A 17,072-nucleotide genomic window follows, 5' to 3' on the forward strand; every position below is an offset into this window, starting at 1 on the left:
AGAAACCTCCAGGCTCACCCTTCAGCAGCAGGGGCCCGTCTCCAGGCACAGGTCCTGCCGGCTGGCAGCGAAGACAACAGGGCAATGCCAGCCCCACACAAGCCCTGGCAGCAGCACCCCCTGCCCAGGTGGGGAAACTGAGGCAGGGCAGCGGTTGCCATCACCAGGCAATTCCTGTGGTGCTGTGCAGGGATCTGGCTGCCGAGTGATGGCTCCTTCTAGGCTGGACAACCCTTCCTGGGCCTCCTCCGGGTTGTTCTGCCCCAGGAGGGAGTCGGAGCTGTGCCCCTTCACCCTGTGGCAGTCATAAGGTGGGTGGCCCCGATGCTCCTGGAGGACAGGGCAATGCAAGTGGGGGTGAGGGAAGGCTCCTGCTGGTGGCACCTCTGGGTCCCCAGGGCTGGAGGCTGCTGGCTGGGAAGAGGGGAAGGGCTGGAGGGAGGCTGCTGGCAGCCTGCCAGGCTCTGCGCTGACCTGGGCACTCGGGGCTGCCAGGGTGGGCAGGCTGAGACCCTGCTCCTGCCTGCCATCGGTCCCTGAGGCTGGGCTGTGCAAGGCCAGTTCAGCTGGGTGCTGCGATGGGTTGGGACACTCCTCCTGCCTGTCCCTGCCTCCTCTCTCAGCCGGTCCCAAGTCTCCAGACAAAGTTTTGTTCTGAATTCAAAGCCCCAGCATTTTTATGGATAAACCTCCTTAGTCCCTGCCTGCTGCGCCTCACCATGGGTGCACCACGAGCCATTTACACCTTTCCTGCCTTGGGGTCGGTCTTTGCACCCCGTTCCCACTGCCCTCCCTGGCCAGGGTGCACCCTGCTGCCAGCCTGTGACTTGCTCCTTATGCTTGGGGGCTGTTTCGTCCTGTGCTTAGCCATGGTGCAGCCCAGACGGCTGGCAGCATTGCCAGCTCGGCAAGAAGACTTTTCACTTGCAGAGCCGGTGTGTGCCACCAGACTGTGCCATCTGGCCCCGTCCCGGTCAAAGCAGCACCCAGCAGCTTGTCCTGCCTGGAAAAGGGAGGCTGAAGAACAGGGGTTCAGTGGGGGAAAAAGAGCCAAAGGTCTCCCGGGGACACGCAGCTGCCAGCTGGCCACCTGCGATACTGGCAGCAGTGCTGGGAAGGGGGGATGGTGGGTGACTGGGTAACGTCCCAGCCTGGCGAACTGCCTGGCCATAAAGCCCGCTGCCGACGCTGGGGAGCAGATAACGGCGGGGCTAAGTCCAGCACGGAGCAGCTCCTGGGGAGCAGATTCCAGCTCCGCGCTGACGGTGTGGCCTCCCACGCCGGCCCCGTGCCTCCGATTTTACTGCCGCCGTGGCCCTGAAGCTGAGATGGCGGGACAGGCAGTGCTCGCCCTCCTGCTGCTGCTGGGTGAGCTCTGCCAAGGCGGGGGTCCGTCATGCGGTGGGCAGGGAAGGGGCCGTGGGGCCGGCTGCTCTGCTCCATCCCTCCCTGGTGTGGGCTCCCGTGGGGATCGCTGCTTCCCCCAGCTCCGGGGGGGGGGGCTGTGCTGCGCTGCTTTGGGGGGGCTGGAGCAGATAGAGCCCAACAAAACCTGCCCTGCGCTCCGCTGGTGAAGGTCAGCACAGGGTTCCCCAGGCCAGGCGAGCGCCGGAGCAGGCAGCAGTGGGGTGGATATTGCCAACGGCTTTGCTCGGCGTGGGAAGGAAAACGCACGGATTTTCCTGTTTCTCCCAAAATGGGGGGGGCTGAGGCTTGGAGCAGGGGTGTCAGATCCCAGGCTGGAGGGTCAGTGCCCCAGCCCCAGCGGGCTCTGGCACCCCAGGGGTGTGTGGGAGTGGGGAGATGGCAAGTGGGAGGTGTGGGGGGCTGGCACGGTGCCACAGGGTCCTGTCCAAGGAAGGATGCCACTAAGAGTTCAGCACTCCCCCAGCAGGCTCCCAAACTGGGGAGCCCCGACAAATGTCACCTGCAGGTCACGTGTCCTCTGTCACCTGCTCTGGGCACACACCATGCCTGGATCCTTGCGGGGTTTTCAGCCCCATTGTCTCTCTGGTAGCCAGGACCATCCTCCCCAGAGGGTCTGTGGTCACCAGCAGCTGCAGCAGCTCGGCCAGGCAGCTCTGTGACTTCGTCTGCAACTGCAGCAACTGCTCCGACGAGAATCAGTGTGGTGGGTGCCCGGCCGCCTCAGCCCCCAGCCCCACTCCCTGACCCTGCTCCTGCTCCTGGGGTGAGAGCAGGCGATGGAGCTGGGGGCACTGTGGGTGAAGGTCCCTGGGGTGGCTGCTGGTGTCCAGGGTGGGTGCAGATCCCCAGTGTGGGAGCGGGGGTCCCTGAGGCAGGTGCAGGTCTCCAGGGGGGACTCAACCCTGCCCTGATGCCCCCTCCACCTGCCCTCAGGGTACCTGCGGGGCTCAGCAGTGCTGGGCACCCCCTTCACCTGTGATTTCGAGGAAGGCAACTGTGGCTGGCAGGACGTGAGCACCTCGACTTACAGATGGGCGCGGGGCCGGGCCAGCCTGGCCCTGTGGGGCAGGGGACCCCACTCAGACCATACCCTGGGCACTGACTTGGGTAAGCAGAAGGTGCTCGGCTGGTGAGCAGGCTCTAGGCGCCCACAGCATCACACTTCTGGCCCATGGGTGCCCTGAAACTGGGTTGCCAGGGCACCCATCCTTGTAGGGCACAGGGGATGGAGCAGACCCATGGTGGGGCAGGAGCCGTGCCGGCCACGGCTCCAGTGCCATTCCATGGGGCTGCAGCCCCTGCTCTGCCCTCTGCCCTCCCCAGGGTGGTTCATGCTGACTGTGTCCCCCACGGCAAAGACTACAGCCACGGCCTGGCTCAGGTCACCAGTGATGCGGGAAGCAGCTGCCACGTGTGAGATCAGGGCCTGGTACCACCTCTCAGGAAGCGGTGAGGGCACCCATGGTGGGAATGGGTGGGTCTTGAGGTGCCAGGCATGAGCAAGCGACGATGGGGGGCAATGGAGGAGGGACAGGGCCACTGGCACCACGAGATGGGTCCTTGCCATCCTGCTTGGTTTTCCATGCTCCACAAGCAGAGCTGGTAGGACCCAGGGGTCCCGGCCCTGGTCCCCAGAGCTGGCAAGGCTCGGTTCACCCCTGTGGGTACCTCGGGATGCCCAGTGCCAAGGGCCACGTTTTGGGGCTCCCTGCAGGGCTCAGCCAGACAGAGTGGCCAGTGCTGCGTCTGACCATGGCATATGGGGACGAGGTGGTGGGGCTGTGGCAGAGCCCTGAGCGCGGAGGCGAGGGCTGGCACCAGCTGGTCGCCTACCCGGGCCGGATTGTACAGCAGTTCCAGGTGAGACAGGGAAGTGTTGGTACCTGGGCGCTGTCCCTGTGAGCCAGGGCCAGAGGAGCCAGGTGATGTGCTGGGAGCCAAGGATGCCCAGGAAGGTCAGGCAGATGCTCAGCTCATGCCATCCCCATCCTCTCATCGGCAGCTTTTCTTCTCCCTGACACAACCACCCTCACGCGAGGCAGAGCTGGTGCTTGACGACATCGTCTTCAGGAACTGTGGCTTGCAGGGTGAGTCCCACACCCACTGGGATGAGATATGAGCTGGGGTCCTCGGGGAGGGGGGAATCAGTTTGGGCTTTGCACCCCAGGAAAGCTCTTCTGCCACCAGCTGTGTCTGGGGCACCTTGCCCTGGCCAGGGCATGGGGCAGACAGTGAAAGCCTGTCCCCTTGAGCAACCCCATGGAGGGATGGGGGGGGGGAGGGCAGGGCAGGCAGCATGTGCTCGGGTCCTTGTGGGGCCAGCCATTTGCTGATGGGATGTCCCACTACCCCAGAGCCTCGGCAGCAGGTCTGCAGGCCGGAGGAGAGCCGCTGTGACCGGGGGTCCTGCCTGGCCCAGCACCGCTTCTGTGATGGCACCGACGACTGCGGGGACGGCTCAGACGAGAATGCGACACTGTGCAGTGAGCACCCCTGGCCCCAGGGAGGGGGTCCTGCCCACCAGCCCCCTGGCTGCACAAACAAGCTGAGGGTCTGCCCTGGTGGAGCACAGCCAGGCTGTGGGGCTGGCAGGGGTCACCCCAGCTCTGCCCCACAGCTGTGCAGCCAGAGGGGCAGATTCACCCCTAGGGGTTTGCAGAGGGGTGGCATCAGCCCAGCCCATTGCAGGGACCTCTCTGTCGGGAGGTGGGCCAGCACCCCCAGTTCCTGGGTCACTCTGCCCTCCCTCCCACAGAGTCCTTCACTTTCTGCTCCTTTGAGCAAAATCTCTGCAGCTGGGAGGCTGAGGTCGGGCAGCCAGCATGGGAGAGGAACACAAGCCTGAACCTGGGGACCGCGTACGGCATCCCCACCCGGGACCACAGTAATAACAGCAGGGCAGGTACGTGGCTGGGCACCAGCACCCCAGGGGAGCCCCCTCGCAGGTCCCTGGGGCATCACTGGCCCCGGGGCAGATGTGCCTTCCAGCCCCTGGGGTAATACGTGCCTGGGCTCAGCTTAAGGCTGTACTGGGAAAACAGTCTTGCACCCACATGCCCAGCCCAGCACCACTCAGCCCCTTCCCGGTGTCTCCTGCAGGTTTTTTTCTCCACGTGCGCAGCACCTCAGCCGCGGGGGCCAGCGGCACGGCACGGCTCAGCAGCCCCGCTTTCCAGGCCACCAACTCCTGCTCGGTGAGTCACGGCTGGGACCCCATGCCGCGGTGGCAGGGGATGGGGCTGTGGTTGGCCCTTTGCTGGGGATGGGCAGCAGGTTTGGGGAGGTGGTTTGGTGGTACCTCTGGTGCCCATTGGGAGCTCTGAGCTCCTCCAGCCCCACCTTTGTGAGCACCCCATGGGGTGGCAGCCATGCCATGGGGTGTTGGGGGCTGCATGCCCCGCCCTGGGGCTTCAGGGCTTGCTCAGCCCCTTTCTCATCCTCAGCTTGTGCTATACTACCACCTGCACGGCTCAGCCACCAGCAGCCTCAACATCTCCTACGTGACCGGCTCCACCAAGCACTTGGTGAGGGAGAGGATGGGGGACCTGGGCAGCTGCTGGGTCCGGGAGAGAGTGGACTTCAACGTGACAGGGATCTTCAAGGTGGGCTGGCGCCATGCTGGGACAAGCGGGGCTGCCTGTGGGGTGAGGGGCACAGGGCCACCCCCCGTATGCACCCATAGGACTGGGGTTGAACTGGGAACCAGACACCAGAGTTGAGCCTCTGGTGCTGGCGTGTACCGCCCTCATGTCCCTGTGCCCACACCCCTAAATCCCCCTACCAGCCCCCACGACTCTGGGACCACCCCACTTGGAAGGGAGTGGCACTGGGGTGTCTTCATCCATCCCATGTCACCCCATGCCTTTGCACCGTCCCGTCCGCTGTCTCCCATGGCCAACAACACAACCCAGTCCCCTCCCAGCTGGCCCTGGAGGGCACCCTGATGGCACCCCAACACCACCCCTGGGCAGCCGCAGGCTGTGACTGTGTGCAGGGGCAGCACCATCACCCCAAGCCCCCCATGGCCGTGCCAACCCACCCTGGCATCACCTTCCAGCTGCAGCATCGCCCCTGCTCCCAGCAAGTCCCTTCCTGGGGGAAGCACGCGTCAGCCGATCACAGGAGCTGAATTCCCCTGTGCCCAGCACCATTGCCCAGCCCCTCCATACTGTGCAAGACCCCATGCTGACGTGGCTGGCATGGTGCTTCCTTGCAGGTGCTGATCGAGGGGGCGGCCGGCAGTGCAGGGACCGTGGCCATCGATGACTTGATCTTGTCTCCGGGCTGCGTGCGGGCACAGGGTGAGCCAGAGGATGGCTGTCCCCATCCCTGCTTGGGTGCAGGCAGTGGTCCCCAGGTGTCTTATGCCCATGACACCATCCCCAAAGGACACACCGCAGGGTCTGCCTGTCCATCTGCTCATCATGGTGACCATCCTGGGCACAGCATGGCAAGCGCTCACCTGGGGCTCACAGACTGGGTTGCTGGCTATCCTCGTCCTGCAGCTGTGACAGTCCAGCCCTTGTGCTAAAACCTCCTGCCCGAGCCATGTCACACATGCAGCTCTCACTGACACTTTTGGTCCCCTTTGTTTGGTGGCAGCAGGCAGGGCAGGAGCTGGAGGAAATGGCGAGCCAGGGAGATGCTCAGGGACAGGGGACCACAGCTTGAAGGGGTGATGATGATGATGATGCCAGGCCCTCTCACCGTTGCTGTCCATCTCGGGCTGTTTTGTCATCAGAGAAGCTTTCAACCACGCTGCCGAGTCGGGCAGGTGCTGGCCCCTGCACAGCTGGGGAGGTGGCCTGCGACAGCGGGGACTGCATCAGCGCAGAGCTGGTCTGTGACTTCGCTGAGACGTGCGCCGACGGCTCTGATGAGAAGCGCTGTGGTGAGAGCCACGGATGGGCTACAGGCTTCCTGGGGGTGGAGTGGCACAGGCAGCAGAGGGGACCCGGGCACCCCTTGGCTGGCACAGCTGGGGGACACGGGTGCCCGCACAGCCCCTGGGAAGCCTGGTGTCCTGGTGGGGCTGAGCCTGGGCTTTTGCAGGAGCAACCACCTTCGAGATGGGGGCCGGGGGCTGGCACGACGTCAGCGTGGGGCAGCTGCGCTGGGGCTTGCAGCGTGGCACCGAGCCCACCGACAACAGCCTCACAGGTGAGGCTGCTCCTACCGCCAAGATGGTGCTTTCTGGTCCCCAGCACCGCGGAACATCCAGGGTGCAGGGTCCCCCTGCTCACACCTGGACTGGGTGGATGGGTGGGGGCGATGCCTGGGCAGGGTGTTGGGCTGGGGGTGCTGCCAGGGATGCAGGACCCCTGCCCCGACCTCTCAGTGTTTCTGTGCCCAGGAGCTTTCCTGGCCGTCCAGGCAGGAGAAGGACAAATGGTGGCTGCTGCGAAGGCACGCACGCCTGTGCTGGGTCCTTCCAGCCCCGCCTGTGCCATGGAGATGAGCTACCGCATGCGCAGCAGCCCCCAAGGTAAGCCCCCTGCTCATCCTGGGGTGCCCTGCCTGCTCCGTGTCCCCTCTGCTCACCCCGGGGTGCCCTGCCCGCTCCCTACTCCACCATGGCATGGGGCAGAGCCCCCCACACCTGCCTTTGCTGCCCCCCAGCCTCACTCTGCCCCCTCACACCATCCTGGAGCCAGAGTGTCCCCATCCCTGTCCTCTGTGACTGTGGGTGGGTTCTGGGCCCTGGGGCAGCTCCCAGGGGGTGGCCCGGGGGTGCCAGTGCCCACGGACTCTGCACCACCTCTCGTCCCAGGCTTCCTTGCCGTCAGTGTCATGGATCACACCACTGGTACTACCCACCTGGCCTGGCACATGCAGGGGCACGATGGCACAGCCAAGGGACGTGTCCGTGTCCCACTGGGAGAGAGGACCCGACCCTTCCAGGTGCAGCCAGGGGCATGGGGACCAGCTCGGCTGGCTGCTGGCAGGGCAGTGCCAGCGCTGCCTGGGCTCACCGCCACCGCCATGCTGCCCCCAGGTCGAGCTGCTGGCGCTGGTGAATCTGCAGGACTCTGAGAGTGCTGCCATCGACAACGTGACGTTCTTGCAGTGCCACCCCAGTGTGGTGCCACCGGGAGCCATGGGTACGGCTAGGGGCATGAGGGCAGGGAGGGTGGCTGCAGGCAGGAGGGGATATTGGCCCCCTCATCAGCAGAAATGGATGATGCTCCCATGGGAGCTGTCTGATGGCTGTCACCCTGTCCCCAGCCCAGGGACAGGACTGTGGTGCAGAAGCTCTGGGGCTGGGGCCAAGCATGCATCCTGCCCTGGGACCCCGCATGGGGTGAACTTGGGGAGTGCGGTGTGGAACCAGAGGGAAAGGGGAGTTTGGGGGACCTATTTGCTTTTGGGGTGCCTTGTCCCCACTCCCTCGCCACCATCACCTCTCTCCGGCCAGAGCTGTCCTGCAACTTTGAGAGGGGCATGTGTGGCTGGTACCAGGATCGGTCCAGTGACTTCGGATGGGTCCGCAGCACGGGGCAGGGGCAGGGCTCCGACCACACCACTGGCTCAGGTAAGGAGCTGGCTCATCTCCTGGGGAGACAGCCCAGGGCACCCCACAGCCTCCTGTCCCCAGGGCTGGGACGTGCCACACGCACTCCAGGCAGCCCCATGCCCATGGGTCGAGCTTGGCCGGGGCAGCCGGGGGACACCCAGATCCAGGACCAGGGTGCAGGGGAGGCAGGTGCAGCTCAGAGCACCCCTGTCCATGTCTCCTCCACCCTGGCTGTCCCTGACACGCAGGCTACTTCTTGGCTGCGGACCCCTCTGCGCCAGGGAGCCGCGGGCAGCGGGCACAGCTTGTCACCTACCCCCAGGAGCCCGCCACCACCCCACGCTGCCTCTCCTTCTGGTACCGCCTGGCCGGCCCGCAGATTGGTATGTAGCCCTGTGGTATCCTCCAGGGGATGCCTCAGCCAGGCTCTCCTCCCCTGGGGACAGCAGGGTCCCCGAGGCGTGCAGGATGGCTGCCTGATGCTTCCCTTGCCCAGGCACCCTGAACCTGAAACTGCGGCTGGAGGGAGCAGAGGAGATGGTGCTATGGACTCAGCGGGGGACCCACGGCAGCATCTGGCACCGAGGACGGGCGACGCTGCCTGCCACAGGCCAGCAGCGGTACCGGGTGAGAACCGGGTGTCCCCGTGTCCCCCCCATGCGCCCAGGTATGGGGCATGGGGCCGGCTGACACCGCTGCCTCGGTGGCAGGTGGCCTTCGAGGCACTGCGGGATGGGTTCCTGGGGGACATGGCGCTGGATGACCTGGCGCTGACAGTGGGGCCCTGTGGGGCTGAGCTCTCCTGCTCCTTTGAGGCGGATGCCTGCGGGCTGGTGGCCATCGGGCAGCGCACCTGGCTGCGGCAGAGCAATGGCACCGGCACCACTGCCGGCCCCCCGGCTGACCACAGCACTGGCACTGCCACAGGTACCGGGGCCACGGCTTCCTGGGGCTCTGGGGGAGCCCTGCTGCCTGCCCTGCCTGCCCTGAGTGCCCTTCTGGCCCCCACACCAGCCCTCCCTGCCTCCCCTGTGCCCTCTCTGCCCTCCCTGCCTGCCCTGAGTGCCCTTCTGGCCTCCACAGCAGCCCTGCCTACCTGCCCTGCCTGCCCTGCCTACCTGCCCTGCCTGCCCTCCCTGCCTGCCCTGCCCAGGACGTGCAGAGGGCACTGCTCTACAGGGCTGCCTAGACCCAGAGTTTCCAAGACCCAGGGATCCCCAACAGGGGTGGGATCCCCAGCCCCAGTGGTCCCCTGGTGCCCACCCTGGGGCACCGTGGCACAGAAGCTCATGGCACAGGGGCTTCTCTCTCCCAGGCCATTACATGGTGGTGAGCACGGACAGGGGCTCCCTGCCTGCAGGGGACATGGCTGCCCTCATCTCCCAGCCCTACCAGTCCTCCATGCCCGCCCAGTGCCTGGCCTTCTGGTACCAGCTGAGTGCCGGGACCCCAGGTGAGCACCAGGACCTCCCTGAGGCTGGCCCTGGGGGCACCTCCAGATGGGTGGGGGTCCTGCATGGCATGGCTCTGGACCCCCCCCCTCCACGGTGGGTGCCCTGGACAGGCTCCCTCGGGGTCTCCGTGGAGCAGAGTGGGGTGCGGAGGAAGGTGATGAGCGTGAGCGCCGGGGAGGGGTACGCCTGGCACCGCAGCCATGTCACCGTCCTGCCGGATGGGGACTGGCAGGTGAGATGGGGCAGGGTGCTGGGGACCTTGCAGCAGGGGGGTACAGGCTAGGGATGACAAGGGGGATGTGGCAGCTGCCAGCCTCAGCATACCCCCCTGCCCACCCCTCCGGCAGGTGATATTTGAGGTGGTGGGAGCTGGGGGTGACCATGGGTACATTGCACTGGATGACCTGCATGTGTCGGACGGAGCCTGCCCTGAGCCAGGTGAGAGCCCACGTCGCGGGGGCACAGTGGGCTGGACGGGGTGGGCTGGAGCACCCCATGGGGGCACGCAGCTATGGGAATGGGGACAGCCTGTCCCATCCATCATGGCTCTGTCCTGAGCCTGGCCTGGCCCAAAGCTGGGGGCGGTGGGGAAGGGGGCCGGGGTCTCCCAGCGCAGAGCAGTGGGTGCTTGCAGCGCTGGGTGCGTCACAGCCCTCTCTTTACTCCCAGCATCCTGTGACTTCGAGCGGGATATGTGTGGCTGGACCAGCCCCTCGGACCCCCGCCTGCACAGCTTCGCCTGGGGTTGGAAAAGCGGGGGCCCCCTCACCAAGTACCCTGGCCCCGAGCAGGATCACACCCTGGGCACAAGGAATGGTAGGAGGCACCCATCCATCCCAGGTCACCCTGACATGGCTGGAGTGAGCAAGAGGACCTGGGGGTCACCTGTGAATATCCCCCCCAGCACGTCCTGGGGGGCCTGGCTTCACAGCAGCCCCTACCCCTCCTTGCCCGAGCTGGACAGCTCGGTCCCAAAGGCCGTGAGGAGTGTGGCTGGGGGGATGCATTCCTCCAGCCATTGCTCTGGGTGTTTTGGGGAGCAGGGTGGGCTGCAGAACGGGGGAACACCCTGTGCTCTGTCCCTGCCCAGGTCACTACGTGCACTTCGACACCAGTGTGCTGGGCCCCGGGGGCACCAGTGCCTGGCTGGAAAGCCAGCACCTGCCTGCTGCTGCCGACTCCTGCCTGCGGTTCTGGTACCACATGGACATCCCAGAGCACCTCTGTAAGCACTGCCAGGCAGGGAGCAGGTGCTGTCCCCAGGGAGTGTGTCATGAGCCCCAGTAGGTATGGGGGGGCTCAGCCAGGAGCTGCAAACCCCCTCCCCACCCATGGGACCGTAGACACTGGTTCAGCTCCAGCTGGCCGCTGGGGATGTGCCATTCCTGCTGGGTGCTGCCATCCCAGCGGAGGATGGCGCAGCCGGGAGGGCACGGTGGCTCTCAGGGGGGCTCCAGGTGGTCATTGATGCTGTGGCACCTGTGTTCCCCCACACTGCAGCCTGCGGGGAGCTGCGGGTGATGCTGCACAGCGTGGCAGGGCAGCGCACGGTGTGGAGCATGGTGGGGCATCAGAGCCGGGGCTGGCAGGGCGCTGTGGTGCCTGTGCGGAGCCCCAGCGAGTTCCAGGTGAGCACAGGGTGCAGGGTGCCCTCTGGGTGCACAGGGTGTCCTCACCATGCATCAGCCCCCCAGATCCCATCTTCCCCCACAGATCATCTTTGAGATCACTGCACGGAGGTGGCCAATGGAGGGGACAGTGGCACTGGATGACATTGTGTACAGCGCCAGGGAGGGCTGTCATTCCATCCTGGAGGTGCCAATGGAAGGTGCAGGGCTCGTTCTGGCTGTGAAAGGTCAAGCTGGTGCTCAGGGTGCTGGTGCCAAGGTTGGGCTGGAGCCAGCTCTCCTGAGTGGTTGGTCAAGCCTAGCAGCATCCCTTCTCCCTACAGAGAAATCCTCCAGCAGCCTTGTGGTAGAGGTGGCACTCGGTCTTCTCCTGGCCATCATCATCCTGGCGCTGGTGGCTGCTGGAGGCCGGTACTGGCTGAAGCAGCGAGGGCTGGCGAGCAGGACACTGGCAGAGAGCAACACTCCCCAGGGCTTTGACAACATCACTTTTCGAGATGTAAGGGCAGGGGTGAAAGGCTGTCCTGCTTGCCCCCAACTGCGCCAAAACAGCATTTTCCTAGAAGCTCAGCAAATCCCAGAAGGCTCCCTCTGAGCCTGCACTCTGCCAACACATCAGGGAGGTGCAAAGGGCTCTGCCTCTTATCTGGTTGCTGGCAAACGAGTGATCCCCAGCTGTAAGACTGACCTAGAAACGCTGCTGCTGCCATCAGGTAGTTGCTCCAGAAAAAGCTGAGGTTGCGATCCTCCTCCCCTGAGCCCTGCAGGGAGCGAGCCGCACAAACGTTGCTCATCCTCTTCAAGCCCCTAACTCAAAAATGGGAGAGGCAGTTTAAGTTACAGTTTCCTTCAACAAGTTTGGTGCCACATAGTCCGCAGCAGATCCACCAGCCCCAGGACTGACCCCAAAAGAGGCTGTGGAGCCCCCTAAGCATGCTGTGGGGTTTGGTTCCTCTACTGGGGTCACAGTGGGCTGGCACACGGGTTCTCCCATCTGCAGCCTGGAAGAAGTCCTTGCATTCTTCAAATTAGACGCAGCCTATGCTTATTGTAACCGATTCTCATTCACCTTTCTTTACAGGACAAGGTCATTATCTCTTCAGTGCCAAAAGAGGGGGATGAGGATTGAAACCAGCCAGCAGCATTAATTGCCTACTCACGCCCGCAGGGCACACACAAGGCAGGGCACCCCTCCAGCAAGACCTCACACTCTAGCAGCTGCCTCCGGTTCACAGCATCCAACACTGGGGAGCTGCTGCAGGCACTCACCCCCGGGGTGCTGGCCCCACAGAGGGACGTGCCGCTGCCTCCACTACCTCCAAGCACTCGGGAAAAGCTTTTTTTTTTTGTCTTTTGTAACATGAACTTTCTGCACCAAGCCATAGTGACCTGCCTGTGCTTTGACAGGCGCTGTCAGCAGGAGTTGCTTGCAGCGACCATCCTCATCTGAGCAGGGTCCTGGCTGTGGAAGGGGGTGAAGTGCAGAGTCCTGGCCTCCCTCCAGGCTGGGCAGGTCAGTGGGTGCTGCGTGGGGTACGAGCACACCCTTCCCACACTCAGGATTAAGCACAAAAGCTCCCAGTGCACAGAGCCACCGCGGGGAGGAAGCCCAGTGCTTCTGCTGGTTTTGGAGGAGGGGGGCTGGGGAGGGTGGGAGACAGAGCAGGGGGCACCATGCCGCACACCCCAGAGCAGAGAGCAGCCCTGACCCTGCTGCAATTTGCATTTAGTTGTTGTTGGGAAAAAGAAATATGTTCCTAGGCACAGGCTGGGTGGGCTCAGGGCCTGGGCGCCCACAGCTGCACCCAAGCCACCTCCCTTTCCCCACTAGCTTTCAAAACTTAAAATTTAATACTGTGCAACTCCTAAGTAGCCCATGGCCAAACATGCCACCCAAGTGCAACAGCAGACTGACCGGTTCAGCCTGCGTGCAGGTGAGCAGTCCATCAGGGATCCTCCTGTCCTCAACCCCCACAAGCTTGTCCGGAGGGGAGCGGGGTGTCCTGCTTTCCCAGCTTGTGACTGAAACCCGTTTTTCCTCTCACCCTGCTGCAGACAGCTCTCCCTCCAGCTCTGTCCCACTTAAGTTATGCCACAGTCACATCAAACTCCACCACAGCACTGCCCTGGCAGTGCCTGGCTGAGCTCGTGGGAGCTGGGTAAGGGCAGAGGAGAGAGATAAGGAGGGCTCAGGCTTCCTATCAATTGCCCAACTGAGTGTCTCTGCATCTGCCTTGCTCTCTAAAACTCAACAGACTCCACTCACCTCCACACAGGATAAACCCACAATATTGATTTCATCTCTGGGCTACAAGCCAGAGCTGCAGTGCTCACTGACAGGGAAAGGAGCAGAGCAGCCAGGAAGGCTGTGACAGCACGGCCGTTACCCCAGACATTCCGGTTAGTCCCATTAATTATGCTTCCAGAAGGAAGAGGGTGCTGCAGCTCCAGTCATGCCCAACCAAAATTTACTACCAGCTGGTAAACACGCAGCAACTACCCTGTGCAACTGAAGGGTATCAAACTTTATTATAGATCTCTTTAAAACAGGCTGGAAGGAACAAACAAAAATGTCATTGAGATGCAGTGACTGAGTCATCATTTCAAATGCAGACACTGATCAAGCCCCAACTCTCCCAAATTATTTATATATAATATATCCCACCCATCCCCCAAGTTGTTTCAATTAAATGACCACATTTCAGACCACCCCAAGTGTCTTAACATTAGCTGCTTCTAAACACCAAGATGCACATGTTTTCTGGCAAATCAGATGCAGTATTTTTTTGGGTTTAGTTCCTCAATCTCTGGAAAGGAGGAAGGAAAAACAAAATCAGGAAAATCGCTTCTTTAAGGTTGCCTTTTTACAGCAGGTACAGATTCGGCAGATTTCCCCCCCCCAAAGCAAGTCTGAAACCCTCTTGTTCAGCTTGGCAATACGAAGAGAGATTCTGGTGGTTAAGGAGAACCAGCCAGACGAGATCAGTCTGAACAAACTGATTTCGAGGCTTTGTTGTCATTTCCCTTTGGGGCCAGTTTCCAGCGGTTTTCCAATATCCTTCCCACGGAGTTTAAGGCCTGGAATAAGACAAAGGAGATGACCACCATCAGCTGCCACCAGCATTCGATCATTCACCCGATAACTTTATTTCCTCAAATTTTTACTATAAGGAAGAGAACATTAAAAAAAAAAAAAAAGGAAAAAAGAAAAGAAAATAAAAGAGGGCAGGGGAACCAGAGTTAGGCAGGATCCTGCTTTAGTTTCTAGGAGCACCAGCCTTGTTTCAGACAAAGCTGCTCCAATTCTTGCTTGTGCAACAGCTATCTTCCTAGGAAACGGTATCTGAACTGGCCTGGGAGAGGAACATCAATGCTGCTGGCTGCAAGATACTTCCCCAAGTATAATCAGGTCTTCATGGGTCTCGGTATCTCATTGATTCAGGGTGGGAGGGAAGCATGCAGGGGTGGTCCCCAGCGCACGGCCCCATGCATGAAGATGAAGAATGAAAGAGAACAAGAGTTCCGAGTTTTGTTTTCAGTCAGCAGATGTAAGTGTTATCAGAACACAGCTTAATGACACTGCACTCACAATAATCTACAGCCAGCAACTGCTCCCTGACTTACATTTCCCTGAAAATGTAAGTAATTTAAACCAAAATATCCCTCCTAGGCACAAAAATGTTGTCATTATTTTCAAAAGCTCCTTTCTTGACTTACCAATGGCTCTTTCGATCTTGCCCATAACCTGGTTATTGGGGATTGCTCTTCCTGATTCGTAGTCAGCAATAACTTGTGGTTTTTCATTGATTTTCTAAAAAGAGAGGATGCATCTCAAATACTAGCTGCATAGACAGCAAACACTCAGCACCAGCCCCCTAGTACTCACACAGATAAGTAACAGCCTCTAATCATGCCAGGATCAGAAGACAGTGCTACTTCCAGGCCTACTCCCACCACCACTATCGCCTCTCTCCAGTATTTTGAATGTCACAGTGATGGCGATGCCCATCCTGGACAGGCTTCTACTTCCCTCAGCTTCCCAGGAGAAGCAGTAATGGTATGTACTGCTGTTCCTTAAGACAGCAGCGAGCTTCTGAACACTGCATCAGGCCCAGATGGTAGAAAAAACTCACATCAGTGCTGAGTTGATGGGAGGAGAGGGAGGAAAAAAAGGCTCCTACCAGCTTGCCAGCCACAGCAATACCCTGTTTCCAAGCAGGTGTCCAAGGGCTGCATAGATAAGCCCCTGTAACATTTCCTAGATAACCAATGTTGCCTAGAGATCAGACATCAGAGATAGCAATGTTCACCAAACTTCTTGCTCATGATATCATCCCACTGCAGCTGCCCACGAGGAGACAGGAAAAACCTTCACCTTTTCCCTGAGGTGCCTAAACCTGCCTCACGAAGCAGGAGCAGAGGCCAGCAGGCCCCGGGCTGTACTCACTGTAGCCAAGTCCTTCTGCGTCATGCCCTTGCTCTGTCGGCCCTGCTGGATCACTTTGCCCACCTCCAGGGGAACTCTGTCATGGTGCAACTCTTCTGTTTCTCGGTCGAGCTTGGCAGTGTTCTTTGTAATAAAGTGTTGTTTGTTTTGGCCTGCTGCCCCTATCATTCAAAGCAAGAACAAAACAACAAAAAAAAAAATCCAAACAACCCAAGGACAAACAAAACAAGCTCAGAGCTGCGCCAAAAAGTACCAAAATGTTTTTTTCTCATTACTCAGCTGCCCAGGATCCCAGGGAGCTTTCAAGATTTCAACATGTCAACATCAGCACTGACCTCAACCAGATCCTGCCTGTCAGAGAACATGTTATCTTAATCCGGTTAATGCTGAGGTCTAAACACAGCCATGCAGAGTTCTTGCCTTTCTCTGCTTCACATCCAAACTTCACTCCAAGTAGGCAACATCTTGCTGTTGCTTGAGGATACAATATTCCAGCATCATTCCAGACACACATTTGTGCTACAGTGTGTGAGGGTTAATATTTGAACTTGAACCATGTTTGCTTCAGGTATAAGGTAGCATGAATAAGTGGCTTTCAACCAGTTTTCTGATTCTTTTTATAAGTAAACTCTAACCATACTTAGTTTTGCTGGAAGTCTAAGGTTCAAAAGCCATGTTATTTGTTTTGTCGCAGTTACAGCATTTAAGTCACAGTTTGACCCCTTTCTTTCACGTTAGTTTCTGACAGTCTCTTGGTAAAGCTGACTAAATCTCATTCAAGGATCATCTATTTCCAACCATCACAATCTCATCCCTATGGTGAGAGAACCTGAGAATTTCCACTGGGCAGAAACCCAGGAATTTTAAAGAGCAATGCCACAGGAAGAGAAGCAGACGTTGAACTCCTTAAGCCTGTGTTATCAACAGGAGAAACTAGCTGCAAAAATTGGAAGTTTAAGTTTTGCCATCGTGAAAGCTCCTCCGAGATCATTGCAGACACTAGCCAAAGTGCAGCCTCTGGGCAACCAGAAACTCGGAGCTGGCTACTGGGGAGCGCTCCAGGGTGCCTAGTGGTGCTGGGGTTTGTGTGGCCCCAGTTCGGCCGACCTTTGACTTAGCTGGGGGTGCTGCCTTCTGCCCCGCCCCCACCCCGCGCTTGGGGGGACCGGGCCGGGCCCACCTGCCACCCCCCCCCGCCGGCTGCCTGGGGAGCCAGGCCGCGGGATACCCACACTTCTTGGAGGTCTCCACGTCCTCTCCACGCCGCTGGGCCGCTAGGATCGCCTGAGGAGAGTAAACGTGCCTAGGTGAGCGCCGCCCCCCCCCCGCAACCCTCCCTCCACAGCAGCCGGGCCTCGGCCGCAGGCTCGCCCGGGCCTCGGCCCCGCCAGGCCCCGGCCCCCGGCCGCTCCGCCGCCAGCCCCCCGCTGACCTGCTTGGACTTGGCCTGGGCCGCGCTCGGGCCCTTCTTGCGCAGCACCGTGACCGTGTCCCAGTCGCTCTCCGCCATGGCACCGGCTCTGACCCCGCCCGCCGCCGCCCCGGCCGCGCCCGCCGCTCCGGGGCCACAGCCCAACGACCGCGCCCCGGGAGGCGGGGCC

General features: G+C 61.0%; 2 protein-coding genes across 3 annotated transcripts; one reads left to right on the forward strand and one right to left on the reverse strand.

Annotated features, from left to right (window-relative positions):
• The first annotated feature begins 1,167 nt into the window (after nt 1–1,167).
• Nucleotides 1,168–12,647, forward strand: MAMDC4 (MAM domain containing 4). 2 transcript variants are annotated; one of them, XM_037400974.1, is made up of 29 exons: nt 1,168–1,368; nt 2,018–2,131; nt 2,362–2,535; nt 2,752–2,877; nt 3,143–3,288; nt 3,431–3,515; nt 3,783–3,911; nt 4,184–4,330; nt 4,528–4,622; nt 4,872–5,030; nt 5,645–5,729; nt 6,170–6,319; nt 6,481–6,588; nt 6,782–6,913; nt 7,199–7,329; nt 7,424–7,529; nt 7,844–7,960; nt 8,191–8,325; nt 8,439–8,569; nt 8,653–8,869; nt 9,258–9,395; nt 9,507–9,628; nt 9,744–9,834; nt 10,066–10,212; nt 10,487–10,621; nt 10,897–11,024; nt 11,110–11,224; nt 11,348–11,523; nt 12,106–12,647. In XM_037400974.1, the coding sequence occupies exons 1-29, from the start codon at nt 1,329–1,331 to the stop codon at nt 12,151–12,153; spliced, it is 3,627 nt and encodes a 1,208-aa protein (XP_037256871.1). In that variant the 5' UTR covers nt 1,168–1,328; the 3' UTR covers nt 12,154–12,647. The 2 variants fall into 2 exon arrangements, with proteins under 2 accessions (XP_037256871.1, XP_037256870.1); XM_037400973.1 differs by lacking the exon at nt 1,168–1,368 and having other exon boundaries at nt 1,721–2,131.
• Nucleotides 12,648–13,528: 881 nt separating this feature from the next.
• EDF1 (endothelial differentiation related factor 1) lies at nt 13,529–17,041 on the reverse strand. The gene is made up of 5 exons (XM_037401435.1): nt 16,904–17,041; nt 16,704–16,755; nt 15,472–15,632; nt 14,742–14,835; nt 13,529–14,102 (listed from the first exon to the last, which is right to left on the reverse strand). The coding sequence occupies exons 1-5, from the start codon at nt 16,979–16,981 to the stop codon at nt 14,041–14,043; spliced, it is 447 nt and encodes a 148-aa protein (XP_037257332.1). The 5' UTR covers nt 16,982–17,041; the 3' UTR covers nt 13,529–14,040.
• Nucleotides 17,042–17,072: the final 31 nt, after the last annotated feature.

The sequence above is a fragment of the Falco rusticolus genome, chromosome 9 (genome assembly GCF_015220075.1).
Source record: "Falco rusticolus isolate bFalRus1 chromosome 9, bFalRus1.pri, whole genome shotgun sequence".
Taxonomy (NCBI): Eukaryota; Metazoa; Chordata; class Aves; order Falconiformes; family Falconidae; genus Falco; species Falco rusticolus.

Coding starts and splice junctions, on each gene's coding strand:
- MAMDC4 (XM_037400973.1), top strand. CDS start 1,921: ATGTCACCTGCAGGTCACGTGTCCTCTGTCACCTGCTCTGGGCACACA. Junction 11,225..11,347: donor CCTGGAGGTGCCAATGGAAG/GTGCAGGGCTCG, acceptor TTCTCCCTACAG/AGAAATCCTCCAGCAGCCTT. Junction 11,524..12,105: donor ACAACATCACTTTTCGAGAT/GTAAGGGCAGGG, acceptor CTTTCTTTACAG/GACAAGGTCATTATCTCTTC.
- EDF1 (XM_037401435.1), bottom strand. CDS start 16,981: ATGGCGGAGAGCGACTGGGACACGGTCACGGTGCTGCGCAAGAAGGGC. Junction 15,633..16,703: donor CGTGGAGACCTCCAAGAAGT/GTGGGTATCCCG, acceptor TTTGAATGATAG/GGGCAGCAGGCCAAAACAAA. Junction 14,103..14,741: donor CAAGATCGAAAGAGCCATTG/GTAAGTCAAGAA, acceptor GTCTTATTCCAG/GCCTTAAACTCCGTGGGAAG.